Consider the following 20,328-nt stretch of genomic DNA (forward strand, 5'->3'; position numbering starts at 1 on the left):
GCGAATTTGGGGCAGGTTGTTCTCTAAGCTCAGAATCAGATTCAACTTACACAGCTGTCCCAGAGCCAGTGGCCTCTCAACCAGATGCGTAAGCCCATAAGCATCTTCCAAGCAGGCAGCTGCTCTGGGGAGCTTTGAGGATCTCGGGTTGCAAGTTAGGGACCAACATCTCTGCAGATGTGTGTGCACCGCTTGCAGCGTCCCGGCTCTGTTCTGGAGCAAGATGGGGATATACTGTTCCCTGAGTTACTAGTTTCCCTGGGCAGAGGACATAGGCCCAGAGGCCAGAAAAGAGCTGTGGCATAGAAAAAGAGAAACCAGGCAGAAAATCAGGGACCAGGACTGCAGGGAGAGCTGAAGTGTGTGCCAAAGTAGGGATAGAGCCTTTGTAGCTCTGTTTGTAGAAGCTTTCAGGGCTGCGGGGTTGCTTAACAGCAGAATGAAGCCAAGAGCTTGCACAGAGCCCTGGGGATGCAGCTGGAATTAATTGTGGGGGAAGGGTATGAGGTAAAGTCATGCTTATGGACTGATTAACTGCACAAGACTAGGTAACAGTGTTTAACCTGGCGGCAAGTAATGTAAGAGACATGATGTAGGACAAGTCTACTTACGTGGCTTGTAAGTGGCCAGCGGATAGAGAAGGTTCGTGGGTGTTAATGGGCGGGTGTATCTCGAGGGGAGGACTCAGGGGCTGGACTCAAATCAGGTGGTGAACTCAAAGTGTCCTCCCTGCTGGAGTTTGCTCAGGGCAGTACTGAATTTACAACCGTTGAGTTTCAGTTGTCCCTGGGGTCGTAGATACTGAATGCTGTGGCTGAGGAGCAAAAAACCATTTTTTACCTCCCTCTAAGAGAAGAAAAAGAAAGAGGCCTGGCCCCAAAACAGTCAAGACCTTTCTCAGGTCAGTCTTAAATTCTTACTTCTGCCAGCAGCTGCTTCTCAAGCCCTGAGGATTTCACTGAGCCAATTTAATGCTGGTGGTCAGACAGTTTAAACCCATTAGCTCCCAGCTATCTGAATAAATTTTCTCCTTGGAGCCCAGCACACTGGCAGACTGCTCCAACCAGAACTGCGGAGAACCGCTACGTTAACTGGACATTTGCAAACTGTTGTGGTCTGCGTGGTGAGCATTCGAGGGCTGAAGAAAATGCCACTGGCTAGATCACTGTCCATGACTTCTCTTAACGGGCTTCCTCAGTGGGAAGATGAAGACCTGCCAGTGGAGGATTTGTTGCTCTTTGAAGTTTCTTGGGAAGTTGCCAACAAAGGTTTGTACAACACTCTTAGGAGTTGGTATTGCTGTTTTTGTGGGAGTGGGTGGAGGCATGAAGGACTTGGACATGAAAGGCATTAAGGGGAGACTGGGGAAAAGTGGGCTGCAGAGCTGTTGTACTGGAAGGAGTGAATGTGGCCTCCGTGTGTAAGCGTGCGTGCTGCGTGTGGGCTGCCTCTGCCTGTGCTTGTGTGGGATGAGCGTATAGTCGGGACGTCTGTGTGTCTTTACGGGTTTCACCACCAGGGCTAGGTTGTTTAAACAAACATCTAAATGTTACGCCTGGGTGTGCAGATGTATGGATATATAGATGTTGCTTTGTACATATTTATATTTTACCTTCCATGCAAATTCACTTGGGAATGTAATGCATGAAAATGAGCTGTAAAACAGACATCAGATTCAGAGCAGTGCAGCAGTCTCCCTCAGCCTTCTATAGCAGTCTGGAGAAGAGGCCAAATTTGAAATAGGTATAAATAAACATAGCTGCATTGAAGCCACTGAAAAAAAGCCAGATGTCAATGACCAGCAATCTTTATGCCAGCTGAAAGCCTTTTGGACTGGTCTTTGCAAACACAGGTGGTGCCAGGCAGGGACTTCACGCTTTGTGCACGTGTACAGATTGAAAATCTGTTCACTGTGCGCAGCTTCTTTGGCAAAGTGCATGCTGCTTGTTATGCTAAGATCTTTCTGCCTTCATTTCTAATTCACTCATTAAATCATCCCCTTTCAGGTAGGTGTCATTCACCAAGGGGGAAAAGGCTCTGCTTTTGCCACAAAAGTGAGTTAGTATGAGTAAATGATTGACCTCATGTGTCTTATTGTCCTGGCAGATAAATAGAGAGATTAGTCAGGAGAGGGGATCTGTAATCTGCTAAGATTTTAACTCTGAAGGGAAAATGTGTGTGAGAGGACCAGACAGTGCTAGGGTTTATCCCCATGGTGAAACTGGAATTACTATTCTGTGATAGCTTCTGGTATTTAATCTGCAGTGCAATTTTACATTGCTCTTTTATAGGGTGGTCAGGAGTATCAATACACGGAGGTAGTACAGAGTAGCTTTTGCACTTTGAATCCCTGTGGGCTTATTTTTCAGCAGCTTCAGTGAAGCTTTTTGATTTAATTTACTACTGTCAGAACTTGGAGCATGCAGCCTTTACTTTTGCAGCGTGCATGATAAGTAAGGCACTGGCAAGCAGATGGCAGCAGCAATCTAGCAAATTCAGGTGTTCCCGCTAATGTCTCTGAACTCCATAGGATGTGTATTTTCTGGTCATCTGGACCCACTGGTTATAGATACCACGCAATCTGTTTAAGAAAAAGTAAAACACGGTTAGATTTATCTGTCTTTCTGTGTATGAACAAAACGCAGTGAATCATTTAATCACCCATATAGCTCTTGTTGATTTACCTGAAGCCAAATCAACTGACACAGCTAAAATTTATTATTCTCACATTTTATGATAGAGTTAATATTTATGAGAGCGGATATTTATTCACAGTTAGTTTAAAAAAAAGGTGCTATTAATTACGCCACTTACCAAACCCATATATGCACATGGGGCTGACTGAACCTAGTCATGGCAAACAATTTCTTTATTAGAACCGGATCTCTGCGCAAAGTTTCCATTAACCAACCTTCACTGGAAACATCTGTGCAAAACCTCTTTAATAAGCCTATTTCAGCTTACTTTTCTGGTAAATTCTTGATATTGAAGGTTTTTTCCTGTATCTTCCAGGCAATTGAACGTGTAAGTCACGTGGTGAGATACTGTTCCCTGGCGACATAACTTTTATAAACAGTTCTTAGAAAATGTTAGGGCACTGTGTTTCTTAGGAGAGAGAGTAGCCAACAAAATACAGGGAGAGTCATCACAGCAGATACACAGGCTTAGGAAATAATAGCTTACACTGTATACATCCCGCCTCCTTTAGCAGAAGGAAGAACTGTTTATTTGACTAAGTAGGCTGACCCCACATAGATTTAGAACTGCTACACGTTTTAGTTTTAATGTTGCTGTATATGTTCCTAGTATAGAGGGAAAGATAAGCATTAGCTGGGTTTATTGCCTGACAAGCTAATTTTGAGCCTTTAACATGAAGATTTCTTTCTTCCTTTCTGGCAATGCAAAGGTGTATCAGAGTAGTTCAGCGTGAAGTTGGTTTGCACTGCTGAGGTGGTGGAGAGCTGCTGCTGCCTACAGGAGAGAGTTCAAGTCTTTGTGTGCATCACCAGGTGCTTGGCTATGAGTACATTTCCTCGTTGACCAGTGCCGCTTCTTAGCGGTTCCTCTATTTCTCTGTGGCAATGACAATAAGGCTGTATGTCTTCTTCCCTGTGAGGAACATGCTCCCAAAGCTCACAGATGGCTATCTATTCCCACACCTGTAAACAGTGCCCTTTACAGGTGCTGAGCTGTTTTCTGAACCTCTTAAATATATTCTTCTTTGGAGTCTGAGGATGATGAAGGGGTCCTACAAATTGGAGCACATCTGATTACGTAGTGTGAGAGGGTCTTCATGTGCCAGGCTGCCCATGCGGAGCAAGCGTTTACTGGGATTTCCCTGAAGGTGCTGGTTGATAATGAGGCATGAGATGCAGCTGTAGGGAAGGACAACTCAGTTGTAGGAGTTCAGTGCTCAGAGATCTACGAGTATCTGTTATTTCCAGAGTCTCACCGCTTCTTTCTCAGCAGCTGGCACAGTGAAGGTGTCTCTCTTTTTTAAGTCTAGATCATTTAACACATGCTCTAACAAGGCAGAGCTTTCTATTTCTCCATGCTTCCTTTTTATATTCTCTGTCCTGGCTGCTGCCTGTGCTAAGTGACAACCTCTGACATATGTGTTGGAAGGCACGGGCATCTCAGTTACTGTTCTTTCTCCTCTTCTCTGCCTGGAGCAAGCAAAGATAAGGTAACTGAAGAAGAGAATGAGAAATAAAAAAGGCTCATTTGCTGGTGTCATTCTCCCTCCCCCCTCCCTCAAGTCATCTGAACAGGAACTTGCCACCTACAACAAGCACAACATTGAAATCATCTTGCATTGAAAGTCCCCTGCCAAAGAAATGAGAAAAGTGTAGTTTGTTTTGCAAGATTTTCCTCACTTTATTTGGCTCTTCACTGATGGGCAAGACCCATACTGTGAAGTGGATCTGCTGTGTTTCTGTGGCAGAAGCAGAAAAAAGCAGGCAGGCAAGGGCCCCAGCGCACTGCAGTGCCACATGATCTGGTGGTAATCATGGAGAAGCTCAACATTTCTCACCCTTCCCCTTCTCGCCTGGCCACCATGCTCCGGTAGAGCCAGGTCTGCTCATATCTCTGTGCACATTGGAAAAGACGACTGGTTTTCTTTCCTCCATAACATGAAGACCAATAAAAACTTTAAGGACAGGAGCACAAACCATGTGGCTATAAGCTACGTAGGTCTTGCGTCTGAAGCCCGACATATAGAAATTGTCAACAGGGAGCAGCCGAAGGCCATTGCAGGAGTAATGGCAGCAGTCCTGGGCATTTTCCACAGGCTCCATCCTCTTTTAAATGTTTGCTCACTGAAAACGGGAGTATTTAATCTGGGTAGGGGGGAGCAGTCTAATTCTTTAAGTTAGAAAAACAGTTAGCTGTAGTTTAGTGGATTTTTTCATACGTTAATGAGAAGGGCTGAGAATGTTCAAGATCTGGTCTGTGCTCTATAAAAATGTCTTTAAAATCATTCCAGTAATATTTAGATTAGATTGTCCTCCTGTACTACTAACAGCTTTTAGATAGAAAATAGAAGAATGCTTAAAAATGCTGGGCAAACAGCCAGTTTGTATCATCATTCAGCTGTGAACAGATTAGCTCAAGAGTCACTGGTAGATGAATCCTAAACATTTTTTTCCATCCCTATTGGAATGAAGACTGCTAAAAACAAACCTTGGTTCAGCTCTCCCTGGAGCAGAGCTCTATGTACCGTTTCTCTGGTGAAAATTTGGACTCTTGGAAATTAAATCCTGAATCCAGTGAAGTCAGTAGGACCAGCATTTTACCTCCGTGTTAAACATCTTTCCATGATGCAAGTTCCTTGGGAGAAGGTGAATGATGCAATCTGTGACACACCTGAACACTTTGGGGAGTGGCAATGTGCTGGCATAAACTTGGCATAAGCACAGCATCAAAGCTCTGTATTTCTAGAGTGGGGTGGTATGTCAACGTCAAATCAATCTCAAACAAAATCCTGTGCATTGGGGATGATGCACACAAAAATAGCTTCTGTAATGTGGACATCTGTCATAAATTTCAGTGTTTCAGTATTATTTCAGAATATGTTTGGAATGCCATAATTTCACAGAATTTAGAGAACTACTATCGTCTGATGAATCCTGGCCACAAACATAGCCAGAAAATACATGAAAAACACCTGCTATCTGAAGATGCTGGGTTTTTTTTCACCTGTTTTACAACCTTACTCTATAAATGGCTCCCAGATAGCTCAACAGGCACTCACTCGATCAGTAAATAAATAAATAAAAATCCAACAAAACATTAGGAAAAAATAACTTCGAGCTCAATTTTGTCACATGTCTATAGATCAGAGACACATTCTGAGGGGAAGGGGCGAAAGGATAGTTGGTGTAACTAGTAATTGTGGCAGTGAAGTCAATTTGAATCCTGAATCTGGGGTCCCGCTGCTCTCTTGGATTCTGTGGCAGCCATGGTCCTCTGGAAAGCTTTAGTGCCTTCAGAGTGGCCCGGTCAGGCCGTAGCAAAGAAGCTGAAGAGCCCCAGGAGCACCCTGATCCTCTGTCTCTGTATAGTAAAGGTGTGTGGGGAAGGACTCGGCGATCAGCGACAACCTCCACTTGTCTCTGTCTCACTTGCATAGCTTCGCTTCCTGTCTCTCTCCTTCCTTTTTGGTTTCTGCTGCTCCTTCCCTCTGTCCTTCTGTAACGTGGGGTGGATGGGAGAGCAAGTAAAATGAATGGTGGGTATCTCTGGCAGTTTCGAGAAGTTTTGGCAATTCCGTGCTCAAAGGATCACAGCTCCAGAAGATGTTTTTTGTCAGTGAAATTGCTGGGTAATCCTGGAAGTCGTGGACCCTTCCTCATCAGGTTACAAAAGCATTGGGAATGCATCTTTCCATATAACAGCTTGTGGCAGAAAGAGCACACCTACATATGAGATCTTGCACAGAGATCTCCAGTTGTATGGTTAGATCTCCACTTCTGCCTAATGTTCTCCTCAGTAGTGATACAATATTGGGAGACTGTTCTTGACTCACAGACTTTTTATTTATTTAGATAGTTCTGATGTCTATCCTGGAGTGCTCTAATTGCTGCTTGGATTTTAAATATACAAAAGGAGTAATGCACCAGGACTTGAAATGAGGGAAGAAGAAAATGGCTGGAGTGATGCAGATAACTCCTTTAGACAAATTCATAGTAGTGGTAATGTATATGAAAACATTCAAACTTTTAAAAATGATTCTATGTAATATTTTCTGAAAAAATATTTTGTTTTCATCTTCTATTTTTAAGAGGTCACTAAAAAAAAGTCAAACTTCTCTTAGATCAACAAAATCCTTCTTTCCCAAACATTTTAGTTCTGCTTTCTATACCAGCTTATTTTTCCCTGGAAAAACAGGAAGAATGGAAAGGAAATAAATGGGGAAAAAGATTTGTTGTTGATTACCTTTTTAGCTTGATTTCCTTTATTCTGGTGGAAAAGTTAAAAACACGTTTTAAAAAGACATAAATAATAGAAATATTTTTCTCTCAAGGACATTTTAAAATTATTAAAACTTAAGATATTTGAATTAAGAATTTTGGTGGAGATCAGAACACTAAACTAGCCCTGTATCCACATTTTACTACTAATTCCCCATGTTTGTGATGATCCGAACCAATTCTCTGGATCTGATCTCTCCTGATTCTGCATCTATTTCCCATTTCGTCTTTTACTGTTTGTTTTTAAACCTGTTTCAAAGTACAAAACTTCAGAGGCTGCATATGGAAACTTGCAACATCATGGGAGTCCTTTTGTTTGGAAAGGTTTTCTGTTTATAATATAACCTTAAACCATCATATTAGAGAAGAATAAGGAGGTTTACCAAATTGTTGGGAGTAATTTGAGAATTCTGTTAGGCTTCAAGTGAATATGTAAACCCATACTCCATTACTCAGTAGAATATGTACTGCATTGCTTACTGGCACAGGTATTTCCAGGGAATTCAAAGTGACTGAGGAGATATAAGCTCTCTCTTAATGATATATAATGTGTTCCTTGAATTTGCTATGGAAAAGTGTAATTTCAAAGTCAATACATTATTGTAGACATTGCTCTGTTCTCCTCAAGATGTCTTTTTTTAAGTTATGCCCAACACTTTCCACACACATAGTTTCACTTGCATACTTTCCCTCCCCTGTCAATTAAAGCTTATGCAGAGACATGCTTTGTGAGTCATATTTCCACAGTAACGGAGAAGACAAAAGCAAGTTTTGGGACGAGGTAACCCAGAGGTTTTATCGCAGCTATCTTCTGAAGAGTTTTCCCAGTCCGTGAAACGTACTCTTTTGTTTTTATCCTAAGTACTTTTCATTGCATTTCAGGCAAATCAGTGCCCTGAAATGTTTTTTACCTTGCTGTGCAACAGATTACGATGGCAGAGCACAGCATACTCTCCACTCTTTCGCTCTGAACAGGCCTTCCATACGTCTTTGGCTGGGCACACTTTAGGACACACAGTGATCCTATGCAAAACGTTGTGAAAAGAAACACTCGGTTGTTGGCTATACAAAACAAAGTTCCAGGCTCTATTCAGCTCCTGAGCTGCAGCTTTCTTATGAATCTTAAAATTAATAGCTGTGGAAACTCGGCTACCTTGCTGATCCCAATGCTGAACGCCCTGCAGTGTGAAAGAGGCTGATCTCCACTCTTGTGATAGTGGGGAAAGAGCTTTGCACCACTCTAGTCATATACAGCTTTATCATGTTATTTAGTATCTTTCATCTTGCCAGCAGATATTTTCTCTTTTTCTGGGGTCACCAGGCTGCTCTGCATAAAAGTCTTTCCTTATTGTAAGCTCAGTATTTCCGCCAGTTAAAACCAGCTAGTGTCATGACTGAGATTTCTACCAAGCCCCTTATTTATCCGTGTTGGATTGCAGTGCCTTATGCCTTATATGACATACCCACCACCCCATAAGAACAGACATGTCATCGTTACTGCATCACGTTGTGGGTTGAACATTCTGACTTGTCTTATGTAATTAAAATTATATGTTTATCTGAATCCAACTTATTCAAGTAGTCTCTTTCAGCTTGTGAGCAGAGGAACTTGGAGGGCATATATACCTAAGATTTCTCTAAATCCCTGTCCAGAGCAGCTATGGTAGAATATGGTGGCTATAAGTTAGTTTCTTATCTTTCTGGTCCTAATGAAGTGGAGAAGAATAGTCTTATGCATAGATTTCCTTCTGCAGTTCCATGTCTATGTGATGTGAAACTCTTGAACTGTGAGCTTGATTTAGGAACATATACCTGGAAGATTCTTGTCATCTTAGGTCTTAAATTATGACGTAGGGTAGCAATTATATATAATTCATCATAACTCCACAGCAAGCTGGGAGATTGGGACTGCGTTTGTGTTTCTTTGTGAAATACCTAGAATCCTGATACATCTTGACATAAAAATAGTAGGGCTAGGGACCCTTCAAGCATTGAAAACAAATGGAATATTTCTAAAGAAAAGGATTTTAAGTGCACAATTTCTTTTCTAGGAGCACAATTAAAAACATAGCTCTGTTGTTCAGTTCCTCAGGGCTGCAAGGTACCAGGCTTGGCAGAAGGCTTTCTGCAGTTGTCAGGTGATACAGTTTAATTAATTTGGGAACTAATCTCCCAAAGTGCTGAGCAACTTCAGCTACTCTACTGTAAATGGTGGTCATTTGCTGTGGATTTTTAAGGAGAATCAGGTAACCTCTGAAGGTTCTTGCCATATGCAGTTGGATGCAGTGCATTGACACCTCTGGATGCCCCAGTACCTTTTAAAAAGTAAGTCTGGAGTACCTGCTGTCAGTCACTGGCAACTTGCAGTGCTCACTTCTCATGTAATTTCGATGTCATTGCTGAAAGGCATATCACAGCCTTCTGGCCTGGTGTATTACTGAATGTTTTCAGATTCAGTGGAGGATGACATTTTTAAGTAGGAACACTAATTCCCTTTCTGTTGCTTCCTTTGTTGTTTGCTTGTACCTGTTGAGCTTCATTTATCTTGCCATGCTTTAAAATCACTGGAGCTATGCTAAACTTGTCTCTGCTGTACAGCAGCTACCTAGCCTCTGATTTTTCTCTTCCCTTGCCTTCCCCTCCACTTTCTGGATTCAGGCATGCGCTGCTGTTCTTCTGAATTTGTGGTGGTGGAATGCCCGCTGCCTGGCACCGTGGGTCCTGTGGCAAAGGGGGCTTTGCAAGACTGCCCTGCCAATGCATGAATTACGAGGCTGGCTATGAAAAACTGTGAGGAAGAGCAGCCAAGTGAAGCTTGTATACCATGTGCAAGACTAGCTAGATCTGTACTGACTTGTCAGGGGATGATGTTATTGCATTCTCTTATACATTTCATATTGTGTTTATTTTTAAAATGGACAATATTTTGGTGGAAGGTGCTGCAGGCATTTATATTGACAGTGTAGGCTACATTCCTTCCAACTTTAACAACTCTTTAGAATGGTGACGGAACATGACACCTTATACTTCGAGGATGTTGGTTTAAATCAATTTTTATAGTCGGTAGTCAATGAAATCCATCAGTCCCTCAACTTCTCTCAGTGATTTGCGTAAAACAAGCTGGAAGTGCCAGCTCAGTTTTCACCACATGTATTTCCACATCACAAAAAATGTTTAAAAATTATAACTGCTGCAATAAAAAAGCAGAAGGCTGTACTTGGGATGTAGTAGAATCAAGATTAGGCATGGGAGAGTGGAAGCATGAGCCACAGGATTTGAATCCCATGATCTGAACGTAAAGATTTCAAGATCGAAAAAGTGGGGAATAACACAAGAATAAAATAATATATTGGTTGAACATTTGTGGCGTGAGTTCGAACACCTAAAAGAAATTTTAAAAAATCACAGATGAGATAAAAATAACAGTGAAAGACAGAAAGCACCCATTTGAGATTAGAGGAGAAATTCAGGGAAGCCATACGCAGTCACCTAGGAGTAAGCAAAGTGTTAAATTGTCATTTAAGAATTATACGTGGTCTGCTATCAGTGCATACTCCTAAATTGAACCGTGAAGCTCTAATTCCATTTAAGAGACTGAAGTTCTATTTATTTGATAGAGTCTCGGTTTCACTTAAAATGTGAATATGTGGAGTGATTTAACTAGAGGTGCATCTGATCCACAGGTGGGTTGGAGCTTATTCCAGAGCTTTGTGGCCTGTGCCCCTTTCTACTTTTTGTTCTTTGTGCTATTCTTTTGCAGTGGGAGGCATTTACACCGTGATCCAGACAAAAGCCAAAATTACGGCAGATGAATGGGGTGAAAACTATTTTCTGGTTGGTCCCTATTTTGAGCACAACGTGAAGACTCAGGTGGAAGCATGTGAGCCTCCAAACCCCGCAGTTAAGAAGGCAATGGACACCATGAAAAGCCAAGGGTGCCAGGTAAATCAGATGTGCTACTGCTTCCCAGGGCAACAAAGCTGACTCTGAGGAGATTACAGTTTTGGTTAATGCTCTTGCCGTTCCACTTGACACAGCAGTCCTGGTCAATGTCACAATGGGAAAGGCTCAGAATCCACTGTTAGAACAGCAAAGACAATTCATTAAAGGTTATTTTTGAGGAAGAACCAGTTTATCCAATTACAGGTTTTAACAGTCATTTATCTGCAAGTCTACTTAATTGGATTAATGACTTATTTATCCAGTCTCTAAATACAGTGAGATTTTAGTAGATATAATATGACCTTACTTTGACTGAACCCTTACTTTACAGTTGGTGTTCTTGTGCTGGAGAGAGAAAAGTATTCCACTAGCTCACAATTTTTCTTGTGTAGCTTTATATTGAGTTGAAAGCCAGAAAGGGACAAACCACAGGTGGACATAAGAAAAGCACCCAAGTGACAAAGAATCTGCTTCCTCAGATCAGTGCAAGTAGCTGTCTGCTCCCTAGGAAAAGAGGTTAAACCACAACAGAAGGAGTGAGTTCATCTGTGCTTCTTACACAGTTTTTAACCAGTGTTTTCTGTGTGATCTCAATCAAACCTCATAGCCTCTCTGTGACTCAGTTTCTCCAACAGTAAACTAGGAATAACTTCTTCCTATAAAGGTGATCTGCTGAACAGAATAGAATCTACTCTGTTGATGGGCAAGCTACTAAGCTGCAAGCAGCTGCAGCCTTGAGAACAACTGATTACCTGAAAATGGGTGGAAGATAACACATGCTCAATCTGACCTCCTTTCTTGAAGGTCCTCATCGGAGATCTAGAACTCACCTTCAGTCTGTTTCAGCATTGAGTCCCATAGAGGTGCTACTTGGCAGGAGGAAAAATTATCTGCTTGTAATGTGTGCCGAACAAATGTGAAAAGCATTGAGGCAGCAGCAAGGAAGCATTCTTACAAGGTTCTGTTGCTGAGGGGCATGACACACTTTAATGCAGAAATTCATAAACTTCTTGGACTGCCACCAGCTGTGGCACTGGTGATGTGTTATCTCTCTTTGTAACAGCAGTTCTGCTGTTCTTAGGATCTAATGCCCTATTGCATGTTATGTAGAAGCGTATTGTTGGACATAGATGTGCCATAGCCTTGGAAAGTGTCTGTTGGGGACACTAACATTGTGTGATGCTTGCATTGTTCAAGCTGAGGTTCAAACTAAAAGGTCTAATCTAACTGCCGTTTCTTATTTCTAATCAAATTTTCATAAGGTATTGATCAAGTTTTCCGTGTCGCCTCTGTTGCTTACAAAGAGATGTGTCTGCAAGCTGTGTAACACTCCTTTGTTCGGAAAACAGCTGAAGACTTGTGGGGCAGATTAATTGCAATGCTATATATACACTTCATGCTGTTCCAGCAATACATTCAATTTAATCGGCCAACTCTGCCAGCCTAACATGTGCGTGGTGCTGCTGGAGTATTCATATATAGCAGCAAATCTGTCCCAGGTACGTCAAGTATAGCTTTGATCTCTAATAATGACGCTCTAGTTTCCAGGAGCTGCACTTATCCTATTAACATTTGTGTCTGGATTTTGCTTATGCATCACAATGGATCCCTTTAAACCAGGAGACCTAGGAACGCTTCCAGACTTCTCAGGTCAGGTGTGTTCCTTGCCATAGCCTGACTCCATATTTAGATGAAGCCTGGGCTCACACAGACTCCTGGCTCTTTAACCTCATTTTCCTGAATAAGAAACCTGATAGCCTGAAAATAAGAACATAAGGAGCTGACCCTCCTTCACACACCTGTCTTTGTTCCAACCTGTATTTTTTGTGCAAACAGGCCTAAGAGCATTCATCTCATGGTTTTCAAGACTTGACCTCTATTCAGCACATTCGAACATCAGGGCTAGGTTCAACTTCTGAGGTCCCAGGCGTTGGTGAATGACAAGAGATTGAACAGTGGCATAAAAGATTCCTCCGCATGGTGTATTAACTGCACTAGCCTCCCTGTAGCACTGCGTTCTTCCTGGTTAATATGTCTCTGCTGCTATAGCCATTTTGATGGTAGAATTAATGTGAAATAATTTGACTGTGCAGACTGGTACAATCTGTAGTGTAGGCCCAGCTGTGTTGTGTCGCGTTATGACAGTTCAGCCTACTCTCCTGGTTGGGCAGGTAGGTTATAGCAGTGGAGTTCTAAATACTGTTGGAGATATTTAACTATACTGATGCAAATAAAGCAGGAAAGCTTTATTTTTAGGCTGACATGGTTTTAGGTATTATTACACCTTCTGATTGATCCTTCCGCTCTGCCAAAGGGCATCAACTGTGCTGCTTGGGCAGAATGAGGAAATGTCATGATAGATAGAGGTCCTAAGCACCTGTCCTACAAAATCTATCACCAGTAATCTAGCATAAATGGCAAAAGATTGGTGACAAATCTGACTGAAAGAAAATAATAATTTTGAAATAAGAACAAAAATGACATAGATGCTTCAATAAGAACATAAGACCTCATTATTCAACCAAGTATAGTCTTAAGTTTTTTTTTCATGAAAAAAGTTAATATTGCAATGACAATCTAAATTGAAAGTCTTAAAAACAAAATGTTCCTGAAGATCGTAGTTTTCTTTTACTCCTGCCTTTCGTCTAGTATTATTCCGTGTATTTTGCAAGGAAAACCACAAATCCTGGGTACGTAGGACTATGATCATGTATTCCTTATGTAAAATATTTAAGATTTGATGGATGAAAAGTTATGCTAACTGGCTTTTACATTCACTTTAACATTTTCTGCTTATGTCCTTGCCTCTTTCCCATAGGTCTTTTTTGGAAGATGGCTGATAGAGGGCAGCCCATATGTCTTACTGTTTGATATAGGATCAGCAGCCTGGAATCTGGACAAGTGGAAAGGCGAATTTTGGGATGTCAGCAACATAGGGATCCCTTTTCATGACCGAGAAGCCAATGATGCTGTGATTTTTGGTTCGTTAACAGCCTGGTTTTTAAAAGAGGTACAGTTTTTAAATCTAGAGATTTTCAAACCTCAGCAGGGCAAAAAGCACTGGGATGTGGTTCCTATTCTCCAGTTTGAAAATTATGATTTTAAGGAAGTTGATACCTGATGTAGATCAAATTTGTATTTAAAAATTAAATCTTAAGTGGTCATTTAACTATTTTCCTGGGGGGGAGGGGACATGCCCTGTGTGAAATCTGCTGGTTTTTTTACTGTCACATCCCCCTCTGTTTCTTCTCAACTCCCTTATTTGTTACTGGATGCTCTTACAGGTAGGATCTCAAAATCCCTTTTCCTCTCCTATGGTAGTCAAGTTGTCACACTCGCAAACTGTCCTTAAAGCCAGTCAAGCCATATCTCAGCTATTAGATACTACCTTGCACAGGGAACAGAGGCAAACAGAAAGAATTAATGACAGCACTGTAACTTCACATGTCACTCTACCACAGCCTACCTGAAGAAAGGAAACTTTCTTGATCTGCAGAATCATCTGTCTGTCATAGGTGCTCATGATTTTCTTATCCAAACAAGAGTTTCAACAGCAGAAGAGCAAGTTAAAAGAAAGAAGAGTGACTGTGCTTGCCAGAGCTCCCCAACACTCTAGGGAGGATACTGTTATGAAGCACTAGTGAGGCACATGTGCTTCTTGGGCTAAGGATTAGGGCTGATGGGAATCAAGACACACAACTACTTAGAATGCTGTACTGCTTTGTCATATGAAAGAAAGCAGGCACACAGAAGAAGGCATGAAAAAAAGAGGTTTCTGGGGCAAGGATCATAAGCAGGATAATTTCATGTATGTTCTTTCTAATTATTTTCAGCTTTCCTGTCAGTTTGATGACAAGCCCAACATAATTGCCCACTTCCATGAGTGGCAGGCAGGAGTGGGTTTAATACTGTCTCGATCTCAGAAACTTCCTGTTGCCACAATTTTTACTACCCATGCAACTCTGCTTGGGAGATACCTGTGTGCAGCCAGTATAGATTTTTACAACAATCTTGACCAGGTAAGAGACATTTTTCTCATTCCTTCTTTTTTCAGCTAATCAGCTCCTGGCTTCTTTTCTGTTTTGTGCTACACCATATATTCTATTTTCTCTCTTGTGTGATCACATATGACTGACCCACAGCTGAGTGATACATTGTCAGTTCCAGAGCACAAGAAATGGTATTTGTAAGACTATGGGGTGTCTAGGCATGAGTGCCTTTGTCTCTGTGTCATCTGACAGGTCTTAAAGCTCAGTAGAGTCTAGAATACTTGCAGTACCTTCAATGAACTTTGATTTACCAGATTTGCACTGCAAAGTACTGAAACTCATTCAGCCTCCAGTCAAGTCAGTGCCTTAGTCCAGTCCACTGATATACGGAGTAATATTGCACCAGTACAGGACTGCCAACAGAGTTTAAACCTTCTTTTCAATGGCTTGGGACGTTTTCAAAAGCAAGAGAAGAGTTACAGGCCGAGACATTGCTGCAAGTCAAGTGTCCTTGAGAATCTTCCCCTTTGTGTTCAGGAACGCAATCAACTCAAGCAATGGATGCTATGGTTTGGGAGTTACTGTTAGCAGCATGAGTAACCAGTGAATGTAAAACCTATTCAGCTGTAGTCATCATCTGACACTTCAGGTGCAGCTTCACAACACTCTTTCTTAATGAAAGGCAGTAGAAAAAATAGCCAGTAGCCCTTCTCTTGCTGAAATTCCCTGGAATGGCATTATATTTTTGTTTGTTTGTTTGTTTTCCCCAGCCATCTTCTTAATTCTTCCAAGTCATAATAAGTCCTTCTACTTTCAAGCTTTTCAGGTTAGGCTTGATGTGTAACTGGCAAATATAGGAAGTATTTTCTGAGTTCAAGACCCACATCCATTTCTTGGAATTTTTGTAAACTGTCTAGTGGTTTTGGTTTTCACTGTTTTCTTTCCACTCAAAGCATAACACAAAGCAACGTTTCAAGGACCCAGATGTCTTTAGCACTGCCTTTGGCAGAGGTACATTACATGAGCTGGGATTTCTAATATGGTTACAGACAAACTGAGTTCAAGAGATTTTTGCATTCCAGCTTTTATTGGAGGTAGAGGTAGTTAAAAGGCTAAAACAACTGCCTTATTCAATGTCCATGCATTTCCTTGGCTAAAATCGTTGAAGAAAATTATTCAGTTGGCCATTTTCAGTTGGATGTTTGTTCTGCAGTGTGTCAAGCTTCAGTGTCTTCCAAAGACAAGGCCCAAGCAGTAATGTGCTACTGGCCTTATTCAGAAGCACAGAGTAGATTGCCATTCCTTTGTACTCCAAGGAAACAGTCATTCACCTTACTCATCTTTTTTTTTTTTTTTTTTCTTTCCCACCAAAGGCAGCTACTGAATCTACTGAACACACTAAAAGACTGCCTCCACTCATTTACTCATATGCATAAAGGTTGCAGCATGATAGTGTGCAGCATGATAGTCTGCCCAATATGAGCTAACTAACATAGGTGGTTACTCCTCCTAGGCTCCCTATATCATCTGTGGAGTTACACTGGCCTTTTCACAATCAATGTAAGGCCAACATCCTCAAATTACCACCTGAAAGATCTGTCTCCATCTATCACCTAGGAAAACTAGTCTCCTAAATTAGATACGTTTGTTAGGTGCATTAATAAGGCAGCATGAATAACCCAGTCATGCTGTCAGACCTAAGTTTCAGGAGTCTAGACATTTGCACTCCCTCATATTCTCCTTATGTGTATATATGCAAAATCTATCTTTAAAGTCACATTAAATTATTTTTCTCCGGATGGGGCTAGATTGAAAGAACTAAAACCATCCAGTTTCAGGTTTAACACTTGAGAAAGTGGGGACTTTTCAGCAGTAACTTTATTCATTCACCCTTGCATTCTTACACATAATTTGTTAGTAAGGAAGCCATAGGAAAAAAAGGGGGGGAGGGGGAGGGAGAGGGGCATTTAAAATTGGAAATTAGAGTTTAAAAAAAAAAAGAATGCTGATTGTTTTATAAACTGATGCTAGAAATACTATGTCAGAGCCTTAGCTTCTTTTCGCAAAGGAAATTCTAAAAAAATTTTGGTTTGTTTTGTATTCTGGTTAATTTGGTGAGCTACAAGTAGTCTGGCAAAGTAGTCTGCTTTTCTCAAAAGCAACTTTTTTTTCCTTTCATGATAACTTTGGGGGCCTCACCCTTGTCTGTGTACTCAAAAGAAAAAGTAATGATCTTACATCTGAACAGACTTACAGATTGTAATATATTTATAATCTAGTCACAGTATTAATATAATTTTTACTGTTCACACATGACATGGCCAACTTTATATGGCAAGGTACTGTCCATCCTTCTGCAAAGCTTCGCAATTTGTGAAGTATTGGTAACTATCAGCTACGTGATAAACACAGAAATGTCTGTTCAGACTTTATTGTAAGAATATATGGAATGAAACATATGTACCAGTTTAAAGTATTATTATAAACTGCTGTAAATAATATTTGAGGGAGAATGCTTGTGGATTTCTAGACCTTAATGCCTTATGCCCTCTGTGGAGAGATTGATGTTTAAAGTTACTAATAGAGGAAATTATGCCAAGCTGTTATACTACTGTTTACCATGCTTATGGGGTGCTAAAGCTCTTCCTGACAAAGTTAACGTTTAGTAAGAGATCAGATATCTTAATGAGGGCTCCTTTGGCGGTAAAAAGCCAACCTGGCCCAAAAGTCAGTTGAGAAACGTGAGAGGTTGATCTAGAGTACAGTAATTAAATGATACAGATAGCTAAGTCTTCAGAGACTATTCTTGTTGCGAACTTCTAGTAGTAAACTATTAAGGTCAGACAAGCAATTCGTTCAGTGAAGATGATTGTCTAGGGCTTCCTAAGGTTTAATCTTTGGATGAGAAAATATATTTTAGGGCATGTCATCCCCTCCCACCCCAAAGTAGAATAGCTGGTTTTCCTGTTTCAGTGGTATTGTATAATTTTCTTCCTTTAAAGCATAATAGTAATTGACCTTAAGGTCTTACTTTTGATCAGCATTTCATGGTTAGAACACAATTTCTACCAGCTGAGGTGGGTGGAAAAGTTCTCACAGCAGCTGAGATGGGTGGAAAAGATGTAACTGTAGTATGTGCTGTGCCAGATATCAGAGAAAAAATGGTGGCAGCGCAAAAGGAACGGGTATGGCCTGGCTGCCTAGAGACAATCAGGCATGCACAGCTCCTACAGACAAAAGAGGAAACCTTATGTTCCCTTTTCTAGTCCCCAACACAGCCCACAGAAAGCTGGCTTAGGATGCTTGCTAGTGAGAGCTCTACTCAGCCCTCTGAGGCCAGGTGCTTTTCTGCAATGTGGAAGGATTTAACCGTGGGATCCACAGGCAAAACCATGACATGATTGTTTAATGACTAATAAAAGATATTTACCTGGCATCTTCACAGTCCTTTCTCTCTCTCCTTTCACAGTGCCCTGAGTGTGTGTGACCAATGTGGCGTTCCTCACCGTCATCTTCCCTGTTAGCCCTGACACTGTAGCACACTCTCAGTTGGTCCTCCACTGTCCGTCGGCCCTACCTGCTCTGTGCGCACACACACGCACGCATGTGCACGTGCCCACACAGTGCAGCACTCTTCCACTTCAGTGTTAAACCACCCCTGTAGATAAGCATGACCTGATGACACGAGATGAGCCGAAAGATCTCTTTTAAAAATATAAAGGATTACTGAGATTTTCTTTCTTTCTCTGGATTCCACAGGGGAAAATACCACTTTAATTCACCTTCCCAGCAAAGCTCAGTATGTGCCAACTGGCACAAGTGTAGAAGGTACAAACGTGTTCTCTGAAGTAAGCCGGTGAGGTCAGTAGCTTTAGACCAGACAATACTTTGGCCCAAGTCCCAGCCTGTTAGAGGTGAACGTCAGTATCAATGCTCAGGCAAAGGGCTGTGCAGCGCAGGGTGGCTGATGTTTTCTCTAGTGCTTCTATGAACAAAGAGCTCAAGTCACTAGCCCCTGTCAGGTGATAAAACTGGAAGGGAAGGCTCCATGTGGTCTTCTGATAGCCCCCACAAACACTGGACCTGTGACAACTTGACCTTCAGCCTTACTAGTCTTTGGGGGAAAAGTTAAGCATGACTTAGTGAAGCGTTGCTGCGCTGTGATGCATGATTCTTTACGGACTCCCTAAGTTCAGTTCAGAGGTCTGACCTGTAGGCTACCAAAACTCTTTGTTTCATGAGCTGAGGGCACATATCAGCCTGTGAGCTGTGAGAGGACATTTTCTGAGGGACTGAAAGCCTGGTCAACCTAGTAGATCGGAGCTGTAGATTACTGGAAGATAGGAGGGTGCACTATGGATGTAAGACTGTAATGTTGTCTGACTCCTGACCTCTTCCCGAGCCATCTGCTCTTTGCCTCAATCAGAGATAGGATCCTGGTTCTTATACAGCATTACTGTATGAGATTATGCAATTCTTATATTCTTACAGTCTTAACTCAGTTCATCTGGACTGGGAGAAATTTAGCTGCCTCTGCTGGAGTGGAAACTTGAATGTTCAACCCTTAACAGTGTGCACAGGAACATGATGAACACCAGAAGTAACACTGTTGCGTCCTCAGCAGCATGTACAAACAACAGATGGGCTATGTCTGAGCTAAGGAACCCTGAAGCGATAACCGTATAACAGCTATTCGGCGTAGGTTTTAGATCCTAGATTCACATTTAAATCACTCTGGTTCTGGAGGAAGGAAGGGAGGGAAAACAAAAAGAACAAAACAGAAGGTGGCTTGCAGGGTAACTGGTAGTGAATGATATTTTTATTTACTTTTAAGCATCTGAAGAACCCTGGGTAAACAGCTGGGTCAGGGACTGCTAACCCTACCTACGGGTTACTGGCTTGAACTCTTCCAAAGTCAACACTTTCTAATTTCAAAAACAAGCAGGGTATGTTATGAGCTTAATTCCCAACAGATGTATTATCATAGATTTAACTATGCTTAAGAAGTTTTGCAGATCTAAATAGCCCAACCAGCAATGCGTTTTTTCCCATTGTCTCCATGTCCAGTGTAGCTTTTACACTGGTGAAAGTAAGGTTATGTTTGTTGGTAAGATAAACTGAACCAAAATAGCTGATCTAGAAGGTAGGAAGTTCTGTGAAAAAAGTTCTGAGCCTGTGGAACCTTTTTCTCTTCAGGAGGAACTGACTTCTCACCTGAAGATCAAGAATGTTAATCTTTTACTGCTTTCCCCATTGTTTAAGGGGACTGGCTTATTTAGGGGTGTTGGTTGGTTGGCTGGGGCTTTTTTGGTCTCATTTTACCCTCCCAGGGTTTTAAATACGCCAACACCTTTCATAAATTGAGTGAGATCACTAATGATCCAGGCTAGTTCATAGGTGAATGGACAGTTGTATTGGGAACA

The 20,328-nt window shown here is 41.6% G+C and overlaps 1 protein-coding gene across 1 annotated transcript in view; it reads left to right on the plus strand.

The window, feature by feature from the left end:
- The first annotated feature begins 697 nt into the window (after positions 1–697).
- Positions 698–20,328, plus strand: part of GYS2 (glycogen synthase 2) — a 47,948-nt gene continuing 28,317 nt past the window's right edge. The window contains exons 1-4 of the mRNA XM_009465092.2: positions 698–1,268; positions 10,735–10,916; positions 13,735–13,926; positions 14,750–14,935. Of these exons, the coding sequence (XP_009463367.1) occupies positions 1,148–1,268; positions 10,735–10,916; positions 13,735–13,926; positions 14,750–14,935 (681 nt within the window). The 5' untranslated portion in view covers positions 698–1,147. The remainder of the gene's footprint in view (positions 1,269–10,734; positions 10,917–13,734; positions 13,927–14,749; positions 14,936–20,328) is intronic.

The sequence above is a fragment of the Nipponia nippon genome, unplaced genomic scaffold (assembly GCF_047370975.1).
Source record: "Nipponia nippon isolate SJK-2023a ecotype South Korea unplaced genomic scaffold, ASM4737097v1 scaffold_3, whole genome shotgun sequence".
In the NCBI taxonomy this organism is placed as follows: Eukaryota; Metazoa; Chordata; class Aves; order Pelecaniformes; family Threskiornithidae; genus Nipponia; species Nipponia nippon.